At 39.9% G+C, this 22,675-nt stretch overlaps 2 protein-coding genes across 4 annotated transcripts in view; one reads left to right on the plus strand and one right to left on the minus strand.

Annotated features, from left to right (window-relative positions):
* nphp3 (nephronophthisis 3) overlaps positions 1-21,126 on the plus strand; it is a 64,970-nt gene extending 43,844 nt beyond the window's left edge. For both annotated transcript variants that reach the window (XM_034168460.1, XM_034168470.1), the window contains exons 29-30: positions 20,564-20,689; positions 20,970-21,126. In XM_034168460.1, coding sequence (XP_034024351.1) covers positions 20,564-20,675 — 112 coding nt within the window. In that variant the 3' untranslated portion in view covers positions 20,676-20,689; positions 20,970-21,126. The remainder of the gene's footprint in view (positions 1-20,563; positions 20,690-20,969) is intronic.
* uba5 (ubiquitin-like modifier activating enzyme 5) lies at positions 397-14,771 on the minus strand. 2 transcript variants are annotated; one of them, XM_034168524.1, is made up of 12 exons: positions 14,501-14,771; positions 14,301-14,346; positions 10,000-10,089; positions 9,784-9,893; positions 9,608-9,694; positions 9,437-9,521; positions 9,228-9,332; positions 9,025-9,152; positions 5,929-6,064; positions 5,760-5,835; positions 5,577-5,683; positions 397-970 (listed from the first exon to the last, which is right to left on the minus strand). In XM_034168524.1, the coding sequence occupies exons 1-12, from the start codon at positions 14,734-14,736 to the stop codon at positions 893-895; spliced, it is 1,284 nt and encodes a 427-aa protein (XP_034024415.1). In that variant the 5' UTR covers positions 14,737-14,771; the 3' UTR covers positions 397-892. The 2 variants fall into 2 exon arrangements, with proteins under 2 accessions (XP_034024415.1, XP_034024421.1); XM_034168530.1 differs by lacking the exons at positions 14,301-14,346; positions 14,501-14,771 and having other exon boundaries at positions 10,005-10,086.
* Positions 21,127-22,675: the final 1,549 nt, after the last annotated feature.

Below are 22,675 nucleotides of genomic sequence, written 5' to 3' on the forward strand. Positions count from 1 at the left end.
ACTTCTGATACTCTGAGAACTTATGTTACTGAAAATATCTGACAATGGAATCCTTATACTAGTGATACATGTTCTTTTTTTACATAACAGTACTAACAGTTCAAAAAGTCTGAATAATGTCTGAGGAACCATCACTTCTCGTACCATTTTCATTCCTGACTGTGTTTACAATGTTAAGTGAGTATTTATTCATTCACTTAACAGAATGAATCTAATGATTTGCCTTTAACTTGATATATCGAGTCCAGGTTTACATAAATTAATGCTGTGTACATAGAGTCAGATTAGTGTAACAATATGCAAAACACAATGTATTAAGTGCATTGTTTTTATACATGCATTTATTGTAATAAAAAAAACATGTAAAAGTTATATAGGACAAAAGAAATTAAGATGTTTGCATTAATAAATACTTTATTGAGATGAAATTTATAATTACTGTTGCAGTGGCTGTTTTTGTGAAGCTTTACGGTAATAACAGAGCAGAAAAATGAACATTTATGCACCACATTCTCAAATCAAAATTGTAAATGATACATATGGTTACAGATGTTAATGCACAGACATTATTTTGTGTTTATGTGGACCAGTGCTCCCTATTTTTCTGGTGCATCAATAACATATTGTGACACACTGGCAACATTTCATCTATGAGCCTTTGTTAAAAAACAAAGGTTTAGTAAGGTTATGCCGTCAGCAGTAGTTACCATGCAGTACCCTTTAGCAGTTGCACATTTCATGTTACGGTTTTAACACATCTTTCAAAGAAACATTTTAACCAGACAGTGTATAATGCATAGCCAATTTATGCATTTGCTCATGTATAGAGATTGATGATATGCTGCTGAGAGAACATGATAAAATATAATTTGTAAAGACAACACTTTGCTGCTTATAACTTCCTCATCTGAGCCATCAGTTCTTCTAAGCTCTGTTCAGTGTCTTCCACAGTCTCCTCATTAGATGTTTGCTGGGTTAAATGGACACAGAGCAAACAACACAGTCAGTATCTGCAGGGAGATACAAGACCACCTTACATCCCTCTTTCCCTCTTTTCGTTTTAGCCGTTATCTACAAGCAAATACATTTAAGTAACTGCTAACTACTTTGTGCACTTTGTCAGTTTTTCAAACCTCTTTAACTGCCTTCCAGGCAGCTGCCATGTTTCAGTTAGAGTGTCAGTAATGTGGTGAAAATCAACTTTAGAACAAACGTGCTTAAGGTATGTAACCTACCATAGTAAACAGTTAGCTTACTTGGTGTCAAAATGTCCACATATAGAACCTGAACAATAAGGATGAGCAAGTACACCAGTATCTGTTCAACCATCTAAATGATCTGTATCTGTACTTGGAGTGGGTGGGGTCTAACCAGAAATGGGTGGGGCTTACATCTGTACATTATTTTTTTTATATGGATTGATCAGAGGTTGCTATATTTGTTTATTTGAAAACTATTTGCAGAACAGCCTCAAAATTGAGATTCAAATCAATGATTTTGATCACAAAAGTAAGAGATCTATTTACAAAACAACTTATGAACTTAGAACATGAATGTTCTAAAGTGTAATAATGAATATTTACAGAGCAGCCTCAGAATTGACATTCAATGTTTTTGATCACAATAGTAAAGGAACTATTTACAGAACAAGTTTTTTATAAACTCAGAACATGAATATTTGTAAGTGTATGAATGAATATTTACAGAACAGCCTCAGAATTGACATTCAATGTAGTAGGAAATTATGAACTAAGTATGTATGAACAAGAGCTGTCATAATCAACACAAGTTTCTTTTTTGTTATTATTAATTTATGATCAAACTGATTTTTTTCAATTATTTCTTTATTTTTGCTACCTAACATTCTTAGCATTTTGATTAAGGTGTCTGTGTGTGTATGTGTGTGTGTGACTGAGTGAGAGAGAGAGGTTGTTCTAAGATTGTTTATTTTTTTAATGATCTGTGTGATTTTGGTGATTCACACAAACATCCAGTGATGGCAAACAGGGAAATAATGTCAGCCTTGTTCACTATATTCTTCTCAATAGCACCACGTTCACTACGAGCAAAGTTTTCCAACTGACTTTATATCAGCAGCCAGCAAACAAACGGTAAAAAAAAAAAAAAACCCGACCGTTGGAGTCAGTGAGCGACAACATCAGCCGCTTTCAGCTCTGTCTTGTCAAATGCACCACGTATGTTATGAAACAAGTCCACCAAGTAAGTTTAAATACCATACAAACCAAAAATAGAGGCGAACTGAAGAAAAATTAAGGAGCACAGCAACGTGAGCTAAAGTCAAGCCAAACACAAAGAGAGAGATCCACTCTCTCTTTGTGTGTGTCTGTGTGAGACATGTCTGTGTAGGGAGGGGCGGGCGCTGTGTGTGACTGGCCAATCACAGAGTGTGAAGACAGTCAGTTAGCCAATCAGGATTTTCCTTCAGTACGAGCACAGATATTGATGAGTTTTATTCGGATCATGCTCGTGCTCGTCAAAAATGCTTTATCCGTACCGGATACTCATCTGAAACGAGTATCCGGCTCAACCCTACTGAACAAAGTCAACTTTTCCCCATGTACAGCCTCTCCATGTTTACATCGTATTTGGCTTTCAGACTTACTCAGCTTCCTTGTCAAACAGTATATCATAATCTACAGTAGTGTTCAGAATAATAGTAGTGCTATGTGACTAAAAAGATTAATCCAGGTTTTGAGTATACTTTTTATTGTTACATGGGAAACAAGGTACCAGTAGATTCAGTAGATTCTCACAAATCCAACAAGACCAAACATTCATGATATGCACACTCTTAAGCCTAGGAAATTGGGCTATTAGTAAAAAAAAAGTAGAAAAGGGGGTGTTCACAATAATAGTAGTGTGACGTTCATTCAGTGGGTTCATCAATTTTGTGGAAGAAATAGGTGTGAATCAGGTGTCCCCTATTTAAGGATGAAGCCAGCACCTGTTGAACATGCTTTTCTCTTTGAAAGCCTGAGGAAAATGGGACGTTCAAGACATTGTTCAGAAGAACAGCGTAGTTTGATTAAAAAGTTGATTGGAGAGGGGAAAACTTACATGCAGGTGCAAAAAATGATAGGCTGTTCATCTACAATGATCTCCAATGCTTTAAAAAGGACAAAAACACCACTGACGCGTGGAAGAAAACGGAAAACAACCATCAAAATGGATAGAAGAATAACCAGAATGGCAAAGGCTCACCCATTGATCAGCTCCAGGATGATCAAAGACAGTCTGGAGTTACCTGTAAGTGCTGTGACAGTTAGAAGACGCCTGTGTGAAGCTAATTTATGTGCAAGAATCCCCCGCAAAGTCCCTCTGTTAAATAAAAGACGTGCAGAAGAGGTTACAGTTTGCCAAAGAACACATCAACTGGCCTAAAGAGAAATGGAGGAATATTTTGTGGACTGATGAGAGTAAAATTGTTCTTTTTGGGTCCAAGGGCCGCAGACAGTTTGTGAGACGACCCCCAAACTCTGAATTCAAGCCACAGTTCACAGTGAAGACAGTGATGCATGGTGATGCAAGCATCATAATATGGGTATGTTTCTCCTACTATGGTGTTGGGCCTATATATCACATACCAGGTATCATGGATCAGTTTGGATATGTCAAAATACTTGAAGAGGTCATGTTGCCTTATGCTGAAGAGGACATGCCCTTGAAATGGGTGTTTCAACAAGACAATGACCCCAAGCACACTAGTAAATGAGCAAAATCTTGGTTCCAAACCAACAACATTAATGCCTCGCAGATGTGAAGAAATCATGAAAAACTGTGGTTATACAACTAAATACTAGTTTAGTGATTTACAGGATTGCTAAAAAAGCAGTTTGAACATAACAGTTTTGAGTTTGTAGCGTCAACAGCAGATGCTGATTGTGAACACCCCCTTTTCTACTAATAGCCCAATTTCATAGCCTTAAGAGTGTGCATATCATGAATGCTTGGTCTTGTTGGATTTGTGAGAATCTACTGGTACCTTGTTTCCCATGTAATAATAACAATAAGAAATATACTCAAAACATGGATTAATCTTTTTAGTCACATAGCACTACTATTATTCTGAACACTACTGTAATGCTGCTCTCCCATTGATGATTTTTAGCCCATTCTTCATTCCAAATTCAAAATTAAGGAAATTGGGCCTGATTTTTATTTATTTATTTTTTAAATAGGCAAAATTTGTATTACCTACTTTTATACTGTGTATGTCCATTTGCATACAAGTGTAACAGAGTATTAACAAATGTACTGTTTTGTCTATTGTTGCTTTTTTAGTGTTTTTTCTAGTGTTGTTTTGTACAGTTTAGTGTTTAGTGGGGCAGCATTGCAAAACAATTGTGCATTTTGTGATAAAAGCATGGAATTTGGCAGACATATTCTAAATTAACTAATGTTTATTTTCAGATATGGAACCATGCTGGAGCTGACCTCTAATGAGCTACAGGGGTCAATAAAGAATTACACAAGGGTCAAAATTTAAAAATGCTCCAATCATGTTGAAATCTATACCACATTATTTGTCTGATCATAATGATTCCAAAAAGGTATAGTTTGGACTATCTATGACTTAATTCCATACAGTTATGGGGTTAAAAAAGCAAACAAAATTGTGACGAGGTCAGTTTCAGTTTGTACAGGGGTCAAAAATTAAAGTCGCTCCAATTTTGATTAAAAAAAAAAAAAAAAAGCAAATTATTGGATGAGTTTATAGCATTTTAAAAAGGAATAGTTTGCACCATCTGTCATGCTTAGTATTATGTTATGGGGTATCATATGTCATAAAATCCAATGGACGTCAACCTTCTTTGACCTTTACTTTGGAAACCAAACATTCAACACAGTCAAAACTATTCCTTTTATTAATCCTTTTATTTCAACCAAATTCCATGCTTTTATCACAAAATGAACAATTATTATGGAAATTTTAGCTCAGCTGCAGCACTAGTTCTGTTTAATCTAGTACTGTTTTTGCACAAGTGCAAAATGCTACTTCTTTACATGTTTCCAGAAAGCGAAAATGTCTCTTAACATCTCAAAACTGTCTTCTGTTGAAGAGCGCGACATACTTTCATGGATTTCATGTTGCGAAGGAGAATCACAATGAGGCTCAGAGAACTGTGGGTCCAGATTATCGCATATTGGACCCAGTTGTCCACTTTCACGAGTACCCTTCTCCACACCAGTTAAATCTGTTATTCACGTTTTGTGGCTTATGACATAATACATTTTTTCAGCATGTTTCCAACTTTCCTGATTGCTCACAATGTTTCTACAATACTACTTTCACCACCGATTAGCAGATTTTTTTTTTTTTTTTTGTGCCAAAGATAGAAAATCAGCAACGGGAGACTGCCCTAACACTTCTCAGGGGCCAGTTCTGAAATATTTGAAACACCAGCAAGGTAGCAAATTAACCAACATGACCACAGACCTGATTATCTGTCCAAAAAATAAATTCCACTGACTGATCAGAACTCACACTATTGTGAAGCAGGGCAGTCATGAAATACTTCTAAATCATTAATGTACAGTGACTAAAGAATACTGACCACAGCTGGAATGGTGTAAGCCACAGTGATGCCTTCTGGGAGTTCAGGGAGGGGTCCTGACGCAGCCTGTAACTCTGCCTCGGTCATCTCAGACACCAGTTCAATACCTGTGCAGTAATATTACAGTGAATAAATCATGTTACACATCTCACATGGTAATCTGAATAAGCACTTGTCAGTCACCCCACTCGTTGTCCTCATGTACAACTTCCTCCTCTACTTCCACAACTTCCACCTTTGGTCGTTCTACTTCCTTCTTCTGCAAAACAGGTGCACGCAACCACCACCATGAGTTTCATGAGTTCTGGTACTGAATCACTCCTAAAGCTCCCAAACAAGTGACTCCACGCACCTTGTACTCGTCCTGCTGTCTCCTGCAGTGGTGGTCGTGGCACTGGGGGTTGGCCTTCATCCTCATGGTTGGGAAGAAGTCCTGCATAGCATTGTAGCCTAGATAATAGCTGACTGTTCCAAAGTTTAACAGAAACCTAGAACAAAAAATAAAAATAAATCTCTGTTAGTATGTACAGTCCCTCCACCTCCAGTTTTAATAATACAAAGCTTCATTTTTACAGCCACTTGTCTGAAAACGAGTCAGGGGATGGACACACGAACATTTCCAAGTCACTGAATATGTCTTAGACATTATTTACTTCAATTATTGAGTGATTACTACCAGCATGATGGTAGTACCTTTCTGGAGTAGGCAGCGAGTGGAGAAACTGCAGAGTGCAACTTTTGTCTCTTACATCACCACTTACTTCGTATACAAATTTATGGTTGAGTGGCACAGAGAAAGATTATTTACAAAAAAGATGTGAAAGATCAGCTACACTTTGCCAGAAGACACATTGAAGACTAACTTAGATTGATCTCTTTTCTTATAGAACTTTCTTTTTCACTCCATCACACAGCTGTGACAGATGGTGTTAATCTGTAATACATTAGTAAGTATTTTGTTGGATTACTTTTGGCCTGTGACGGTGGAGGGACTGTGTACAAAACTAATTCCTAAATGGTTCATGCTGTATTTTTGTTAAGTCCCTTGAGTTTATTCATAGTATTTAAGTAACAGTCTTCACTGTTAGCAGGAGGTGATCCGGATCTGGTGTTGCTGACTGAACAGTCCCCCCTAAAAATTGGTCCACCCTGCCTTCACTGTGCATGCGTCATTTCAGAGCTCAGCAGCATCATTTCTGAGCTTCACCACCAATTCACAGATTATCACCTTGTTCTGCTTAAAACTGCACTCCAGTCATCATCTATTTTAGGGCCCTGTCCCACTGGGGAGAGGATTAATTGTGCATGAATTGAGTACACAAATCACGGGCGTTCGCTGTCGTCCGCCACAAAAACGGCCAAAAATGACAAATGTCCCAGTATGAATTATGGATATATTAATAATATATAGCGAATATATGATGAACAATCACAGTTATATAACGCATGTATTGAGGAAACTGATCCGACACATTGAGATTATCGCGGCAGTATTATGGGTGTATTATGAATGCATAGCGCACGTGTTGCGCGTGCACGGCATCTGCATTGCGGTCATAAAAGAAGCGCACTCAAGCTGTCGGCATCAATATTCACACCAATAATACAGCCTCTGGAGCATTTGCTGGACTTGGACAAGTTGATCATAGAGTTAATGTTCATTTTGTCATGCGAGGGTTAACTGTTCATGAGTTTGGGGAGCGGGAGGGGGGAAGCCACTCGGGGTGTGAGACTTTTTTTTTTTTTTTTTTTTTTTAGTGAGTTGTGGATAAACAGCAACTCTTCCTTTTGTTGGTGTTAAATAAAAGTCCTGGATTGCAGCAGCTACATCTTTGTGGATTTACACAGCCGGACCGGCACTGACTGGCAGGTATGTCGCTTTCTGCCACATATAGTACTTTGGGTTTACGTGACGTGTTTGTTATGCATTCACAGATTGTCTGCAAATCAGCTGCAAAGCAGATGTAATAAAAACGTTTTATTCGTGGCCAATTTGTATGCATTCGCTACAACATATTTTAGTTTGTGATGTGGACATGATAGGCACGATATATATCTGTTTTACACACTGTCCCAGTCCGCTGCCAAGCCGCAAATCCCCGTCAGTTGTGGATCTCAGCAGTTAACGGCAGATATACAGCGCATAGAGTGAGTATGTATTGTGTATGAATTGAGTATATATGGAGTATGTAAGGCGGATGTCATCCGCATTCAGATTTTTGAACAGCTCAAAAATCCTGGCTGCGGACACGCGTGCCTCTGTGGATGATCACGGGCGGATGACGGCCGACTCAGTTACACGGATATTGCGGATGTTTGGTGAATATGGGCCAATTTTGTGCACAATCCATACGCAAATCCTCCTAACGCCAGTGGGACAGGGCCCTTAGTGACAGATATCTGAAGCTTTTGTACAACAATTATTTCCACATAAATTCAGCATTATTTCATAATAAAAGATGGCGAACCGATCAGAGCGCCAAGCAGCTGCTGCGCCTACGTCATTTCAGAGCGTCAGTAACAGCTCACCGATTATCGCCTCGTTTTCTGCTTAAAACTGACTTTAGAATGATTTAAGATGACTGTCATCTGATAGTTAAAAATCACATTCCCTTTGATGGCTTTGGGTGTAGAGACTTAGTCTTTGATGAGCTGATGTGGTCTCAAATGATGCATGCGCAATGAAGGCAGGGTGGACCAATTTTTAGGGGGGACCGTTCTGTCTGCGACACAGGATTGATGGACGTCAGAAATCTCAGATTGCTCTTGTTTATTATCATCATCATTAATTTGCTGGTATTATAGACCAAATCTTAGCTTTTTATACTAGCTACGTATGTGTACTTGTATTGTTGACTTATTTTATTCATTCATTTTCTACCATTTATCTGGGTCGCTGTGGCAGCAGACCAGGTAGCTTATACCACACTTCCCCATCCTCAGCCAAGTCGTTATTTTAAATATTATAAGTGTAAGTCCCTTCTGCTGCTCCCTTGTTTTGCACTCGGGGTCACCACAGCAAATCCAAGGTGGATCTGCATGTTGAATTGGCACAGGTTTTATGCCGGATGCCCTTCCTGACGCAACTCCACATTACATGGAAAAATGTGGCAGGGGTGGGATTTGAACCCGGAGCCTTCTAAACTGAAACCAAGCGCATTAACCACTTGGCCACCACCCCTGCACATTTTAAATATTGTTATAATTGTTCATTTATCCTGTATTTCTTTTTGTTTGTATGTTTGAGTTTTTGTTCTATATATGGACCAGAATGGAAATAAGTGTTTTCCCTTCATGGTGTTATCCATGTATTTTTAATGTATATACTTTGGCATATGCATTGAAAGTCAAAACTACAAACATTTTATTTTATATCCACTCTGTCGTGGTGATGTCCGGAGGCAAAAATCACACAAACTGTGGTGTTGTCCACATGGTAATGTCTTACTTGAGTACATTTTGCACCAGGAGGCCAGCGACCACGCCCATTGTTGTTGGCAAGCTAGCAGCACATACACCCTCCCTTTTTAGGGTCTTCTCATCAATGTTAGCTGCAACCACCAGGGGAGGAGCGCACTGTCAAAAGATCAGTGTTACCATACGACTCCACTCACTGCTAACAACATTTACATACACATCATACGAACATACTGCAAAGCAAGCCGTCTCTCCAGGAACGATTAGCTGGATGTGTCCTGAAACAGCATTCTCACTGACACCAGACTCCATCCAGATCTGACCTAGTTCATTACAAGCCTGCAGGAGATGTAATGAAAGTAACAAATCTATAAAGAATAACACGTGCAAAGCACGGTTTGTCCAACAGGATGCGCAGTGTTGTGTTTTTATAGTGCACTTACTGCATTGATGGCCATTCTGGCCTCAAAATTGTCCACACAGCTCAGGACCAAATCCACTGGCTTCCCATCTTCCAACCCTCCATGACTGAAGAAAACACAGAATGGCCGGTCATGAAACTGTGCGGTGGTCACAAAAGAGGAAGAACACTTATCTGAAGTAGGAATGCTGACCTGATACGGTCCATGAAGTGTGTGAAATTTGCCACCGTGGTTATGTTGTAGTTATGGGTCTCAAAGGACACATCAGGATTAATGCTTCTGTTGAGGAAAACGAGTAACGTGTGAAACTAAATGACAATTTTTGAAAAACTGTCACTACGAGAATAAGAAGGGGGAAAAACCTATACCTGAGCGTGTGCTCTGCTGCTTCCACTTTACTGAGGCCCGCCTGATGAGGCTGGAAGAACAATCTGTTCATGTTGGCCAGTTCGACTTTATCATAGTCAAAGAGGAGCAACTGACAGCACAACCATACGTGAGGTTACGCAACGGCAAGAAAACAAAATGCAAGAGATGAAAACACAAAAAAGAAAATCTGGAGAGAATAACTCAATGTTTATTACCTTACCAATGCCACATCTTGTGAGCATTTCAGCCGTCACGCTGCCCACGCCACCAACACCCACCACAGCCACCGTAAAGGTGCGGATTTTCTGTCAGCACAGAAAAACACTGAAGTCATCTTGTGACAGGTGCATGAATGCACAGTTCCATCATTGTATATTCATGCGGATCTCAGTTCAAAGTGCAAGTGCATAATAATCTAATTATAACTAAATGGTTGTGGGTGCATGAGAATGAGACGTGCTGAAAAATCCTGAAAGTTGGCCAGGAGTCTGGGGCCTGCTGTAAGAGCTACTGGGTTTTAGGCAATATTACACCCATTTTAAGCCTTATTTTGACAGCCAAGCAGACGTGTGAGGAAAAAGTCAGAAATAAAACACCCAGATCATTCTTAAACTGGAATTCAGGGAAATTCCTGAAAATTCTAGGTGGGCTGCAGCATTCTTAAGTATGGGAATTTGGGAGTATCTTGTCAATAGTTTTACATCCTCATTGAAGACAACTTTGGATGCTGTAGCTCCTCTGAAAAAGAGAGCTTTAAATCAGAAGTGTCTGACTCCGTGGTATAACTCACAAACTCGTAGCTTAAAGCAGATAACCCGTAAGTTGGAGAGGAAATGGCGTCTCACTAATTTAGAAGATCTTCACTTAGCCTGGAAAAAGAGTTTGTTGCTCTATAAGAAAGCCCTTCGTGAAGCTAGGACATCTTTCTACTCATCACTAATTGAAGAAAATAAGAACAACCCCAGGTTTCTTTTCAGCACTGTAGCCAGGCTGACAAAGAGTCAGAGCTCTATTGAGCTGAGTATTCCATTAACTTTAACTAGTAATGACTTCATGACTTTCTTTGCTAACAAAATTTTGACTATTAGAGAAAAAATTACTCATAACCATCCCAAAGATGTATCGTTATCTTTGGCTGCTTTCAGTGATGCCGGTATTTGGTTAGACTCTTTCTCTCCGATTGTTCTGTCTGAGTTATTTTCATTAGTTACTTCATCCAAACCATCAACATGCTTATTAGACCCCATTCCTGCCAGGCTGCTCAAGGAAGTCCTACCATTATTTAATGCTTCAATCTTAAATATGATCAATCTATCTTTGTTAGTTGGTTATGTACCACAGGCCTTTAAGGTGGCAGTAATTAAACCATTACTTAAAAAGCCATCACTTGACCCAGCTATCTTAGCTAATTATAGGCCAATCTCCAACCTTCCTTTTCTCTCAAAGATTCTTGAGAGGGTAGTTGTAAAACAGCTAACTGATCACCTGCAGAGGAATGGTCTATTTGAAGAGTTTCAGTCAGGTTTTAGAATTCATCATAGTACAGAAACAGCATTAGTGAAGGTTACAAATAATCTTCTTATGGCTTCGGACAGTGGACTTATCTCTGTGCTTGTTCTGTTGGACCTCAGTGCTGCTTTTGATACTGTTGACCATAAAATTTTATTACAGAGATTAGAGCATGTCATAGGTATTAAAGGCATTGCGCTGCGGTGGTTTGAATCATATTTGTCTAATAGATTACAGTTTGTTCATGTAAATGGGGAATCTTCTTCACAGACTAAAGTTAATTATGGAGTTCCACAAGGTTCTGTGCTAGGACCAATTTTATTCACTTTATACATGCTTCCCTTGGGCAGTATTATTAGACGGTATTGCTTAAATTTTCATTGTTACGCAGATGATACCCAGCTTTATCTATCCATGAAGCCAGAGGATACGCACCAATTAGCTAAACTGCAGGATTGTCTTACAGACATAAAGACATGGATGACCTCTAATTTCCTGCTTTTAAACTCAGATAAAACTGAAGTTATTGTACTTGGCCCCACAAATCTTAGAAGCATGGTGTCTAACCAGATCGTTACTCTGGATGGCATTTCCCTGATCTCTAGTAATACTGTGAGAAATCTTGGAGTTATTTTTGATCAGGATATGTCATTCAAAGCGCATATTAAACAAATATGTAGGACTGCCTTTTTGCATTTACGCAATATCTCTAAAATCAGAAAGGTCTTGTCTCAGAGTGATGCTGAAAAACTAATTCATGCATTTGTTTCCTCTAGGCTGGACTATTGTAATTCATTATTATCAGGTTGTCCTAAAAGTTCCCTAAAAAGCCTTCAGTTGGTTCAGAATGCTGCAGCTAGAGTACTGACGGGGACTAGCAGGAGAGAGCATATCTCACCCGTGTTGGCCTCCCTTCATTGGCTTCCTGTTAATGCTAGAATAGAATTTAAAATTCTTCTTCTTACTTATAAGGTTTTGAATAATCAGGTCCCATCTTATCTTAGGGACCTCATAGTACCATATTACCCCATTAGAGCGCTTCGCTCTCAGACTGCGGGCTTACTTGTAGTTCCTAGGGTTTGTAAGAGTAGAATGGGAGGCAGAGCCTTCAGCTTTCAGGCTCCTCTCCTGTGGAACCAGCTCCCAATTCAGATCAGGGAGACAGATACCCTCTCTACTTTTAAGATTAGGCTTAAAACTTTCCTTTTCGCTAAGGCTTATAGTTAGGGATGGATCGGGTGACCCTGGACCATCCCTTGGTTATGTTGCTTTAGACGTAGACTGTGTTTCATAATTATTGTATGGCCTTGCCTTGCAATGTGGAGCGCCTTGGGGCAACTGTTTGTTGTGATTTGGCGCTATACAAGAAAAAAGTTGATTGATTGATTGATTGGGAGAATGGCTGGGTTAGACTTTGTTTTTTGTGAAATACATAAAAGGTTTGGAAATCTGAATATTTCTGCTTCCAGATAATAGCTCTGTGAATTTCAGGGAGTCGTGCGCAGTTGCACAATTCCGATATGGCCCAGATCAAAGTGAAGAATTGTTCAGTTAGATAATAGATAACGATATTATAAACTGCATCCAGATTTACTTGATTATTTCCTTGTCATTTATACAAGCAAAGCGCCGCACAGCAGCACGACGCTCACTCTTATGGTAGACGAAGGCACAAACCGGACAACACTGTTGTAAAAAAACACAAAATGATGGTTGGCAAAACCACAAACTGGAAATGCCACGAAATGATTACGATCCACCGACATCAATAACCTTTCTGCTTAACGATTCCCTCATCAGTCCTTCAGAGCGGCCGTTGTTTTTGAGGGTGTTTGTCAGGAAAATGATCATTTCTCTATGCTGATTGCAAACCATGCAGCGGGTTTGCAATCAACCGCTTCTGCAGCGGCTATTCTTGAAGCTTGAACCAACGAAGCAGTGCTCCGACCCACTGCTTTGTTGGTTCATTGCTTCGCTGCTTTTCAGAAGTGGCAAGTCCGCTTCTTAACCCATCTCAATGCCATTTAAAAATGTCAATCATGAGTCACTTTTGTGCTGATTAAAGTCACTAACTGGGACTCTTGTCTTGCTGCGGGCAACAAAAGAGAATCGTCCTCCATTCCGTTCACACAGCTCCAAACACTGCGCCGCTCTCTGCTGAGTCACGTTGGAGTCCGGATGGAATTGATAACTTCAAAGCAAATCGCCATTTTATATCAAATGACACCTTTCCAAACATTGTAATACAAACAATAAACTACAATCAACTAAAATGTTTTTTTCTCCCAAAATGAGATGTCCTGCTTTCTTTATCAATTACATTGATGTGACGTGCAGCCGGCCAAGCTCAGCTCAGAGGTATAGAGTGACATTCATGCCATTAATGTCCGAAAGGAAATGCTTTAGACAAAAACTACAGATTTTGCTTATTTCTATTTATGTTCAGAGATCAAGGATACACCATTTGGATTTTATTTAAGTCTTGACATCAAGGATCCAGTGACCATGTACAGATTTTATTGATTTTTATTTATGTCCAGTGACCAATTTCATATTTATTTTAAGACTCAATAAAATGTTGACATAGAAAACCTGTAAAGCCTACTTTTAGTACACAGAAAATTCACAAGAGGTATTGAAAAGGAAATCAATAACGAACCAGATCGATAAGCAGAATCTATAATGGCACTGATATCGGTAAAATCTTATCAATACCCATCCCTAGACCTAAATGACACGGTGAGATGCTGAAGAACTTTGCTCGTTCATGTCCGCAACATGTGCATATTAATAAGGCCACAAAATCTGATTTAACTTATGTGCTTTATATAATATTAAAATGTACACTATTATGCAATATGATCGGTTGGTGGTATGTAACTTTATTTGACGTGGTGCAACTGGATTGGGGGGCTGCCCCCCTTCCGCCTATGTAAAGTCCAACCCAATGTCTTATAATTTAGATTTACTGTGGATTATATACACAAGAGACACTCTTATGTCATACCTCATAATCATCCACGATGCCCATCCTCTTCAAAGCCATCAGACGACTGTAAAATAAATAAATAAATATAAAACAGCTAATGTTAGCTGCTAAAACACCAACATGGAATGCATGAGTCATAAAGGCGGAGCCTCCTCTACTGTGGACACCGCAGTGTCCGATCAAACTGAAATAACGGTAAGTATAAAAGGATAAATCACCTGTACGGGTTCGAATCCACCACTTCTGCGCTCATTTGTTGGATTTTGGGTCTGAGCTTGTGAGCATGATCGTCCCCGGCGCACCGCTTCTGTTTGCACTTAATGAGCTCGTTTTCCAGCTCTCGAACCCGCAGCTTCAGCTCCTCCATCGTCGCCATCACACAATAATGTTTCGTTTTTTTTAAAGAACAGTAAAACACAATGCGAAATCTGTGCACAAAGTACACGTCTGTCATCCGCGACTGCCACGAAGTGTGCGCCTCTAAATCAGGTCCGTGCTTAAACCGAACTCCAGTACATCAGTTCCTGAAAGGTTCTCTCTCTCTCTCTCTCTCTCTCTCTCTCTCTCTCTCTCTCTCTCTCTCTCTCTCTCTCTCTCTCTCTCTCTCTCTCTCTCTGTGTGTGTGTGTTTTCGTTGTATGTATGTATATATGTGCAATAAAAATAAAGGCTAGATCTTTTGTGAATTGAGTGCACCGTCGACACTGAAACCGGAAACGCAATTTAATTTTTTAACATTTAAGTTTACAACACTGTTATATTGGAAAAAAAAGTCTAAAGGACCTAAATGACATGGTGAGATGGTGATGAGCTTCACTCATTAAGGTTGGCGACATGAAACATATCATGAGTGAAGCGACAGTGCCACAGGCGCCTTGGCAAGCTCGCTCTATGGTACGATGATGCAGAAACCAGAAATGCTAAATGTTGGGTTGACACTGCAACCAGAAATGTCAAATGTTGAACTCTTTCTGGAGCGACAATAGAGATCTCGCACGATTTCAGTGGACAGTAGAGGTGGCCGATACCGGGAATTTTGGTATTTATCTGATACCAAGTAAATTCAGGCCCAGTGTCACCGATATCGATACCGATACTTTTTCATATTTAAGCTTCATAGATCCAAAGGATCTAAAAGTTCTAGGATAGAATTTCGCCAAACATTGTACAAAATACTTTATTATCACAATCAACATATTTGTTTAAAAAAATATCACTCAACACAACTTAAAACAAACTCTCCTGAGGTAGAGGGCTGACAAACCACAATACAAGGGTGCGCTGCTCCGTGTTGTGTGACACAGCACAGCGCTGCTCTTACAGAGATGAATCTTTGATGAATCTGCATGCGCAGCAGTCAGTGCTTGCAGGAGAGAAAAAAGCTTGAGTATCGATCTTTTTCCACGAGGATCGTTCAATATCAATACCAGCGTTGGTATCGATATGATCGATATTAGGATCGATCCGCCCACCTCTAGTGGACAGTCGACACTGAAACCAGAAATCACAAATGTTAAAATCTTCCTGGAGTGATAATAGAGGAGATCTTGCGTTAATAGAAGAGATGTCGCACATTTTCAGTGGACAGTCGATACCTTTGGTTGACACGGAAACCGGAAACGCTAACCTGAGAGGCAGTGCACACTTTGACAACCTTTCTGGTGAGTCATTGACTATGTAGCATGTAAATTACATGTAAAAATCACTCCTCCAATCACAGCACAAAAAATGCATTAGATATCTTGCATCTTTTTTGTACAACTACCGAGTGATGGAAGGCAAAATCAGGGCCCCTAGTTTAAGTTTACAACACTACTTATAGTGAAAAAAGTCTGATGGACCTGAATGACATGGGAGATAGTGAGGAGCTTTGCTCATTAATGTCGGTGACATGAAACACATTAACTGCTATTGGAGGCCATATCAGTAGCTGCTTTGTAAGTAATGTTTTTGACTGCCTCTTCCCCAGTAATATATCATTCTTAACCCTCATTCAAAACAACAGTATTCCCTCCTGTCATAAACACACTGTAACTGACAGAACTGATACCAGAGGTAGTGGTACCTGCTGTTGTTCTTCAATAAAACGTTTTGCATGAAATTATGTTCTATTAACATATACAGAATTCACATAAAAAATAGCAATAGCAATTTATCGACAGGTTACAACTTCCCCAAACATTTAGGATACTTTTGAGGCATAAGCAGCGAGCACGTTGTTTTATTCAGTTTCTTACCCAAGATGGTAGTCGGAGCTCCTCCTTCAATGAATAACGCTGTCCGCTCTATTGTTTGTTTATGTCTATGGTCTAGTTGGGAAGTAGACATACAGCAGAAGACGCCCCGTGGACATATTAGCGGCAAACATGGAGGAATTAACACTTGTACGAGAACAACATAAACTAAATGTTGTCCAGCTTCAGCGATATTTGTCCTCTACGTCGCTGGTGTCAAATAACGACAAGCTGACTGTTAGACAGTACAGGTGAGATAGCAGTGGGTCAAGTACAGAAAGTTATGCGGGAATAAATACGTTTACACTGTTGTTCACGGTGGGTTCTTTTTCTCCAGCTGTGGTCAGTCGAACCCAACTTTCCTAATCCAAACAGCCTCCAACAGCTTTGTCCTCAGAAAGAAACCGCCAGGTGAACTGCTGCCAGGAGCTCACAAGGTACAACACAGTGGTCTCACTTCAAACATTCATTTGTTAAAGGGAGCATATATGTACTTTTTCACGTGACTTAAAGCACAATGAGGACATGCATCCTGAAGGGAAAAGATCCTGTCAAAGAAACTTTGTCAGATACAGAGCAGCAGCTGCATAAATCAGGCTTTAACCCTCTGGGGTCCGAGTGCATTTTTTGGACAGTTCACTCACCTGGCGTAAATGTTTTATTATTGCTGTTAACAGCTCTCCCTGCATCCCACAATCAAGTTTTATGTCTTTTTTTTCCAGGACAACCTGTACTTTCAAAATATATATGCTATAGTTGTGTTTTATAAGTGTAATAAAGGTTTACAATCAGAAATAAGAAAAGAAAAAGTAAAGCTATGTGCCTGTTATTTTAAATGGAAAAGAGCTTCTGGCCACGCCCCCTCCTGCTCCCACTCATCATGCAGGTGGGCGTGTTTCCCAGCAGCTGCAAACTAAAATATAAACTGATTTATAAAGTAGTTTCTCAATCTTTTGGGAGGTCTCAGTAGCTTTCCTTTAAGATTTCTCTCATACAGTTTGATTTTGCTGGGACGTTTGTGCCATACAGTTGTCAGATGTTGACATACACTTGTTATGGCCATATAATAATAATAAATGTTTTTATTCAAGATGGTCTGCATAAATACAGAGGTTCAGTACAACATTCTACAACACATTCACAACAAATTCTGTACAAGTGGAATGTTTAAATAATACAGGTTTATAATCAACTTTAAGATATTACAGCTGTGACTTAGTTCAGATTACAATAGGCGCCAAAAACCATCACCAGTCCATAGCAGTTATTGATGTTATGTGTTTACCCTCCCCTTCCCCTGATATTGAGGTTTCAGTGATTCTGTTGAACTGTACTTTTCCTGGAGAAGAATGATTGTACAACATGCATTTTTATTAGATAATCTGACCCAAGAATTTGATGCAAACATTTTAATTTAGGCCTTTTCTGTTGACAAAGAACAAACCACAAATTGCTATTAATATGGCACACATTGTTATTTGAACTCCCCAGTATCACAGTTCATGCACAATCCTAACCTTAACCCCCACTGCATGTTTTGACCTTGAAATTAGTCAACTGCCTACTGTACTGCTTTGATGTTTTGATGATCCTCTTTATATTGTGATAATCACAGCAGTTTCTTATTGGATGCAGTATAATCATGATGGTTTGTTATTGGATGCTGTACAAGGGAAAAAAAGAAAGAATACGATATAGTATCAATAGCTGCATTATAAAACTTATTTTGAGGTTTGTCAACGCAACACTGCACTAGACGTATACATACAACACTCCCAGTGTTGGCTTGAATGTCCATTAGCAAGCTTCACCTTGACCAGACAGTTGTGGTGGCCATCAAAAAGATTCTGGAAGAATTCTTGTTCAATATTTGATTCCTCATCTTGGAGTAATTGGTACATTTTAATTCAAATATTGGTTTCTTGGCATGGACCTGGTATATTGTTAGTAGGGTTAGGCTTGTGTTTGGGGTCATTGTCTTGTTTTATCAACTATTTGTGTACATGCTTCAGCCTCTCGCTGGTTTTGAGTATTTGCTGGATAATCCTAAGATAGTATTTCTTCATTATTGAGATCACTTTCGGTAATGTACCTGTTCCAGCAAAATGGGTGCAGCATATGATGCTCTCACCACCAAGTTTAATAGGTGCCCCAGTGTTCTTGGGGTTATGTGTCTCACGTTCACGCCTCCAAATTTACTTCCAGTCATTTTGTTTAAAAACTCGGTCTTTCTCTTTTCTAACCAGAACACTTTCACTCAGAAAGTTTATTCCCCCTTGTTGGCTCTACTAAGTCAGCTGTTAGCATCTATCAAGCTTGTAGTTGTTGATTCTGCAGCACTGGCTTCTTTCTTGGATGGCCGCTTCTTTCTAAAACTCTGTTTTGTATAATTTTATGACAGTCCATGAAATTCATGTTTTTTTTCTGTTACAGATGTATGCTATAAAATTATTCTACCCCAAATATAATAGTTCTAAGAAATCTTTTAATGCACATATGATGAGTCCATGTAAATATTTGGTCACAACTATATGTCTGGAACCCTAAAAAGAGCCTTTTCAAGCCAAAATATTGCTTACCGCAGGGTTGTTGCTGCAGGCTGATGTTTAACATGAAACTCTGAATACATGCATTTAGTAACTGTAAAAAGTAGAAGAAAACTGATTTTTGCACAATATGACCCCTTTAAGTTCATCAAAAGGTTATTTTCTTTCAGGGTATTCACTTATTTTGAAAAATATACCAAAAAAGCACTTGCAACATTTAGTACTTTAGTTACTTTCTTAGTAAGTGAGCAGAAAAGTACTTCAGTTGAAACATGCTATGTAAAAGCCTTCTTTCTGCAAGGTGGTCAGTCTGTCATTGGTTACACAAAATTTAACTCTACTAAAACTCCAACAACAACAACAAAAAAGATACCCGGGTTATATAGACTACACCGAGTAGAACCCTTACCAAAAAATAGTATTGATAAGTATATAAAAAGTAAACTGGAAGTATACTTGAAACATACTTGCATGTACTACTTTTTGGTAAGGGAAGAGCTGAAGGTCTCAATACAGTGCTGGATCTTCTGCATTGATTTGTTGGGTTTAATCACCTGAGATTCATTTTTAACTTTATTATTTGTAGAAAATTAGCAGTCAGAAATGAATTCATAGGGGAAAGTTTATGAACCTCTTCAAACAAATTGCATCATCACAATAAAGTTGGCTGGAATTATTACATGTGTATTTGTCGAAGAGGTAGAGCAGCATGTACTGGATAAGAAAAACGTAATTGGTCCCAGAACTGAACTCTGTGGAATTCCACATAACAGAGTTGTCTGACAGTAATTACCAGGTGAATGTGTCTAATAGAGGAATGATGAAACCAATCCAGTGGAGATCCAGGCTGTCTGATCTGTGGAAGTGAAAGCTTAGTGGGTATTTAATGAACCAAAATGATTCCAGTTAATCTACTTGTTATTGTGACAGTGCATTTTACAGGAGGGATGGATAATCATGTGGGACAGCTGTCTTCAGGTTTTGTTTCCCTTGTTAGTACTTTTCTAAAACTTAATCAGTGAGATCACCTACTGGGGTCATGGGATAAAATCCTGCAGGCTGACGGCCTTACATGAAATATAATCACCCATCATTGTCTCAATGTTGAGACAACGATGTGCACCTGAACTTGGCTTGAATAATTAGCTCTCTGGAATAAATAGCTTTATTTTTAGGTGTGCAGAAGTTTTTCTTATAATTTTTAACAATCCACAGTTATTCATTGTAATCTTTTACCGCAGAAGGTAATTTAACTAGTATCTCTGCTGCTTGAGGGAGTACAAATCACTAAACCCAGCTGGTGGAGCATTTGTAATAAAAACAAGGACAAAAATGTGATTTTTTTTTTTCATCAGCGTTTTAAAGGAGTGCATTCTTTGAAGTACCTTGAGGCACTACTCACAGTTTGTATTTTGTTAAAAAAATAAAAATAAAGACATTTTTCTTTGAATGCATATGATGTTTTAGTTTTTCAGTAATCATTCTTTGGGAATGTGTTTTAGGTGGGCAGGGAGTTTCAGGTGCAGAAGTCTCTGTTTGCTGCTGGTTTTCCGGTACCTCAGCCCCTGTTACACTGCACCGATTCCAGCGTCATTGGAACAGAGTTCTATGTGATGGAACATGTAAAGGTAATGTACAGCCAAGGTAAAATTGCTTGGGGTTGTATCTTCAACAAGCCAAAATAATGGCACTGTCCCTTCATTAAAGTTTTTTTTTGTAAAGATTTTCTTTACCTTTGCTCTACAGTGTAATGATAAGAGTTGATGTTTGGACTGTGCCCTTAGTGTCCTGCTGGCTGGTTTATCGTCTAACTCTGTAAACTTTAGTGTCCTATAAAGTTTCCCTGTTGTTACAAATGTAAAAATACACTACATCCACTAAAACGCTGGACCTCTCTGTTTTGAGCAGGGCCGGATATTCAGGGATCTTCAGCTCCCTGGAGTAAGCGCAGCAGAAAGGACAGCTTTATATGTGGCTGCTGTGGAATTGTTGGCAAAGCTACACTCACTGAACGTTGCCTCCCTGAAACTTGAAGGGTATGGGAGAGGACCCGGTTACTGCAAAAGACAGGTACAATCACCTGCTGAGGTTGGTGTAGCTGTTCTGGAAAACCTCCTTAGGTGCATTAAAGTATCTCTACCTTTGTTAAGGTGTTGACATGGAAGAAGCAGTACATGGCAGCCGCCCACAGAGACATTCCAGCCATGACAGAACTTTATGATTGGCTCATGGAGAATTTGCCAGCCAATGATAATGAGGTTACGCTTGTCCATGGAGATTTTCGAGTGGACAACTTAGTGTTCCATCCAACAGAGGTACAACTTTTTTTAAAGTTACGGACAACAGACTCCACTCCCATTTCCCAGATTTGTGTTATTACGTCCACCAAGGACGCAATGAAATCATTAGCTTTTATTTATTTATTTGTCTGTTTGTCTGTTAGCAGGATTATGTCAACACTACTGCACGGATTTTGACAAAATTTTCACCACAGATAGATATTAGGGCTTGGAAGACTCCACTGAATTTTGGAGGTGATCTGGATCTGGATTCTTGCTCAGGATTTCACTTTATATAGGCTTTGAAGGATTACGTCAAAACTACTTCACAGATTTTCACCAAATGTCCATCCATCCATTTTCTTCCGCTTCATCCGGAGTCGGATCGCAGGGGCAGCAGCTCAAGCAAAGCCGCCCAGACCTCCCGATCCACACACACCTCCCCCAGCTCCTCTGGGGGAACCCCAAGGCGTTCCCAAGCCAGCCGAGAGATGCAGTCCCTCCAGCGTGCCCTCGGTCTTCCCCGGGGCCTCGTCCCAATGGGACACTCCCGGTACGCCTCTCCAGCGAGGCGTCCAGGGAGCATCCGGAAAAGATGCCCGAGCCACCTCAACTGACTCCTTTCGACATGGAGGAGCAGCGGCTCGACTCCGAGCTCCTCCCAAGTGACCGAGCTCCTCACCCTATCTCTAAGGGAGCGCCCAGCCACCCTGCGGAGGAAACTCATCTCGGCCGCTTGTACTCGCAATCTCGTTCTTTCAGTCATGAGCCAAATCTCATGACCATAGGTGAGGATCGGAACGTAGATTGATCGGTAAATCGAGAGCTTTGCCCCCCTACTCAGCTCTCTCTTCACCAGGGTGGTTCGATACAGCGACCGCATCACTGCAGATGCTGCACCGATCCGTCTATCGATCTCACGCTCAATCCGTCCCTCACTCGTGAACAAGACCCCGAGATACTTAAACTCCTCCACTTGAGGCAAGGACACTCCACCGACCTGAAGAGGGCAAAGCTCCTTTTTCCGGTCGAGAACCATGGCCTCGGATTTGGAGGTGCTGATTTTCATCCCGGACGCTTCACACTCGGCTGCAAACCGCCCCAGTGCACGCTGAAGGTCCTGATTTGACGAAGCCAACAGAACCACATCGTCCGCAAACGGCAGAGACGAGATTCTGTGGTTCCCAAACCAGACCCCCTCTACACCCTGGCTGCGCCTAGAAATTCTGTCCATAAAAATAATGAACAGAACCGGTGACAAAGGGCAGCCCTGGCGGAGGCCAACGTGCACTGGAAACAGGTTTGACTTACTACCAGCAATGCGAACCAAGCTCC

Source organism: Thalassophryne amazonica, chromosome 1 (genome assembly GCF_902500255.1).
Source record: "Thalassophryne amazonica chromosome 1, fThaAma1.1, whole genome shotgun sequence".
Taxonomy (NCBI): domain Eukaryota; kingdom Metazoa; phylum Chordata; class Actinopteri; order Batrachoidiformes; family Batrachoididae; genus Thalassophryne; species Thalassophryne amazonica.

Coding starts and splice junctions, on each gene's coding strand:
- uba5 (XM_034168524.1), bottom strand. CDS start 14,736: ATGACAGACGTGTACTTTGTGCACAGATTTCGCATTGTGTTTTACTGT. Junction 14,347..14,500: donor GTGGATTCGAACCCGTACAG/GTGATTTATCCT, acceptor TTTATTTTACAG/TCGTCTGATGGCTTTGAAGA. Junction 6,065..9,024: donor CTGGTGCAAAATGTACTCAA/GTAAGACATTAC, acceptor TTTTTGTTCTAG/GTTTCTGTTAAACTTTGGAA.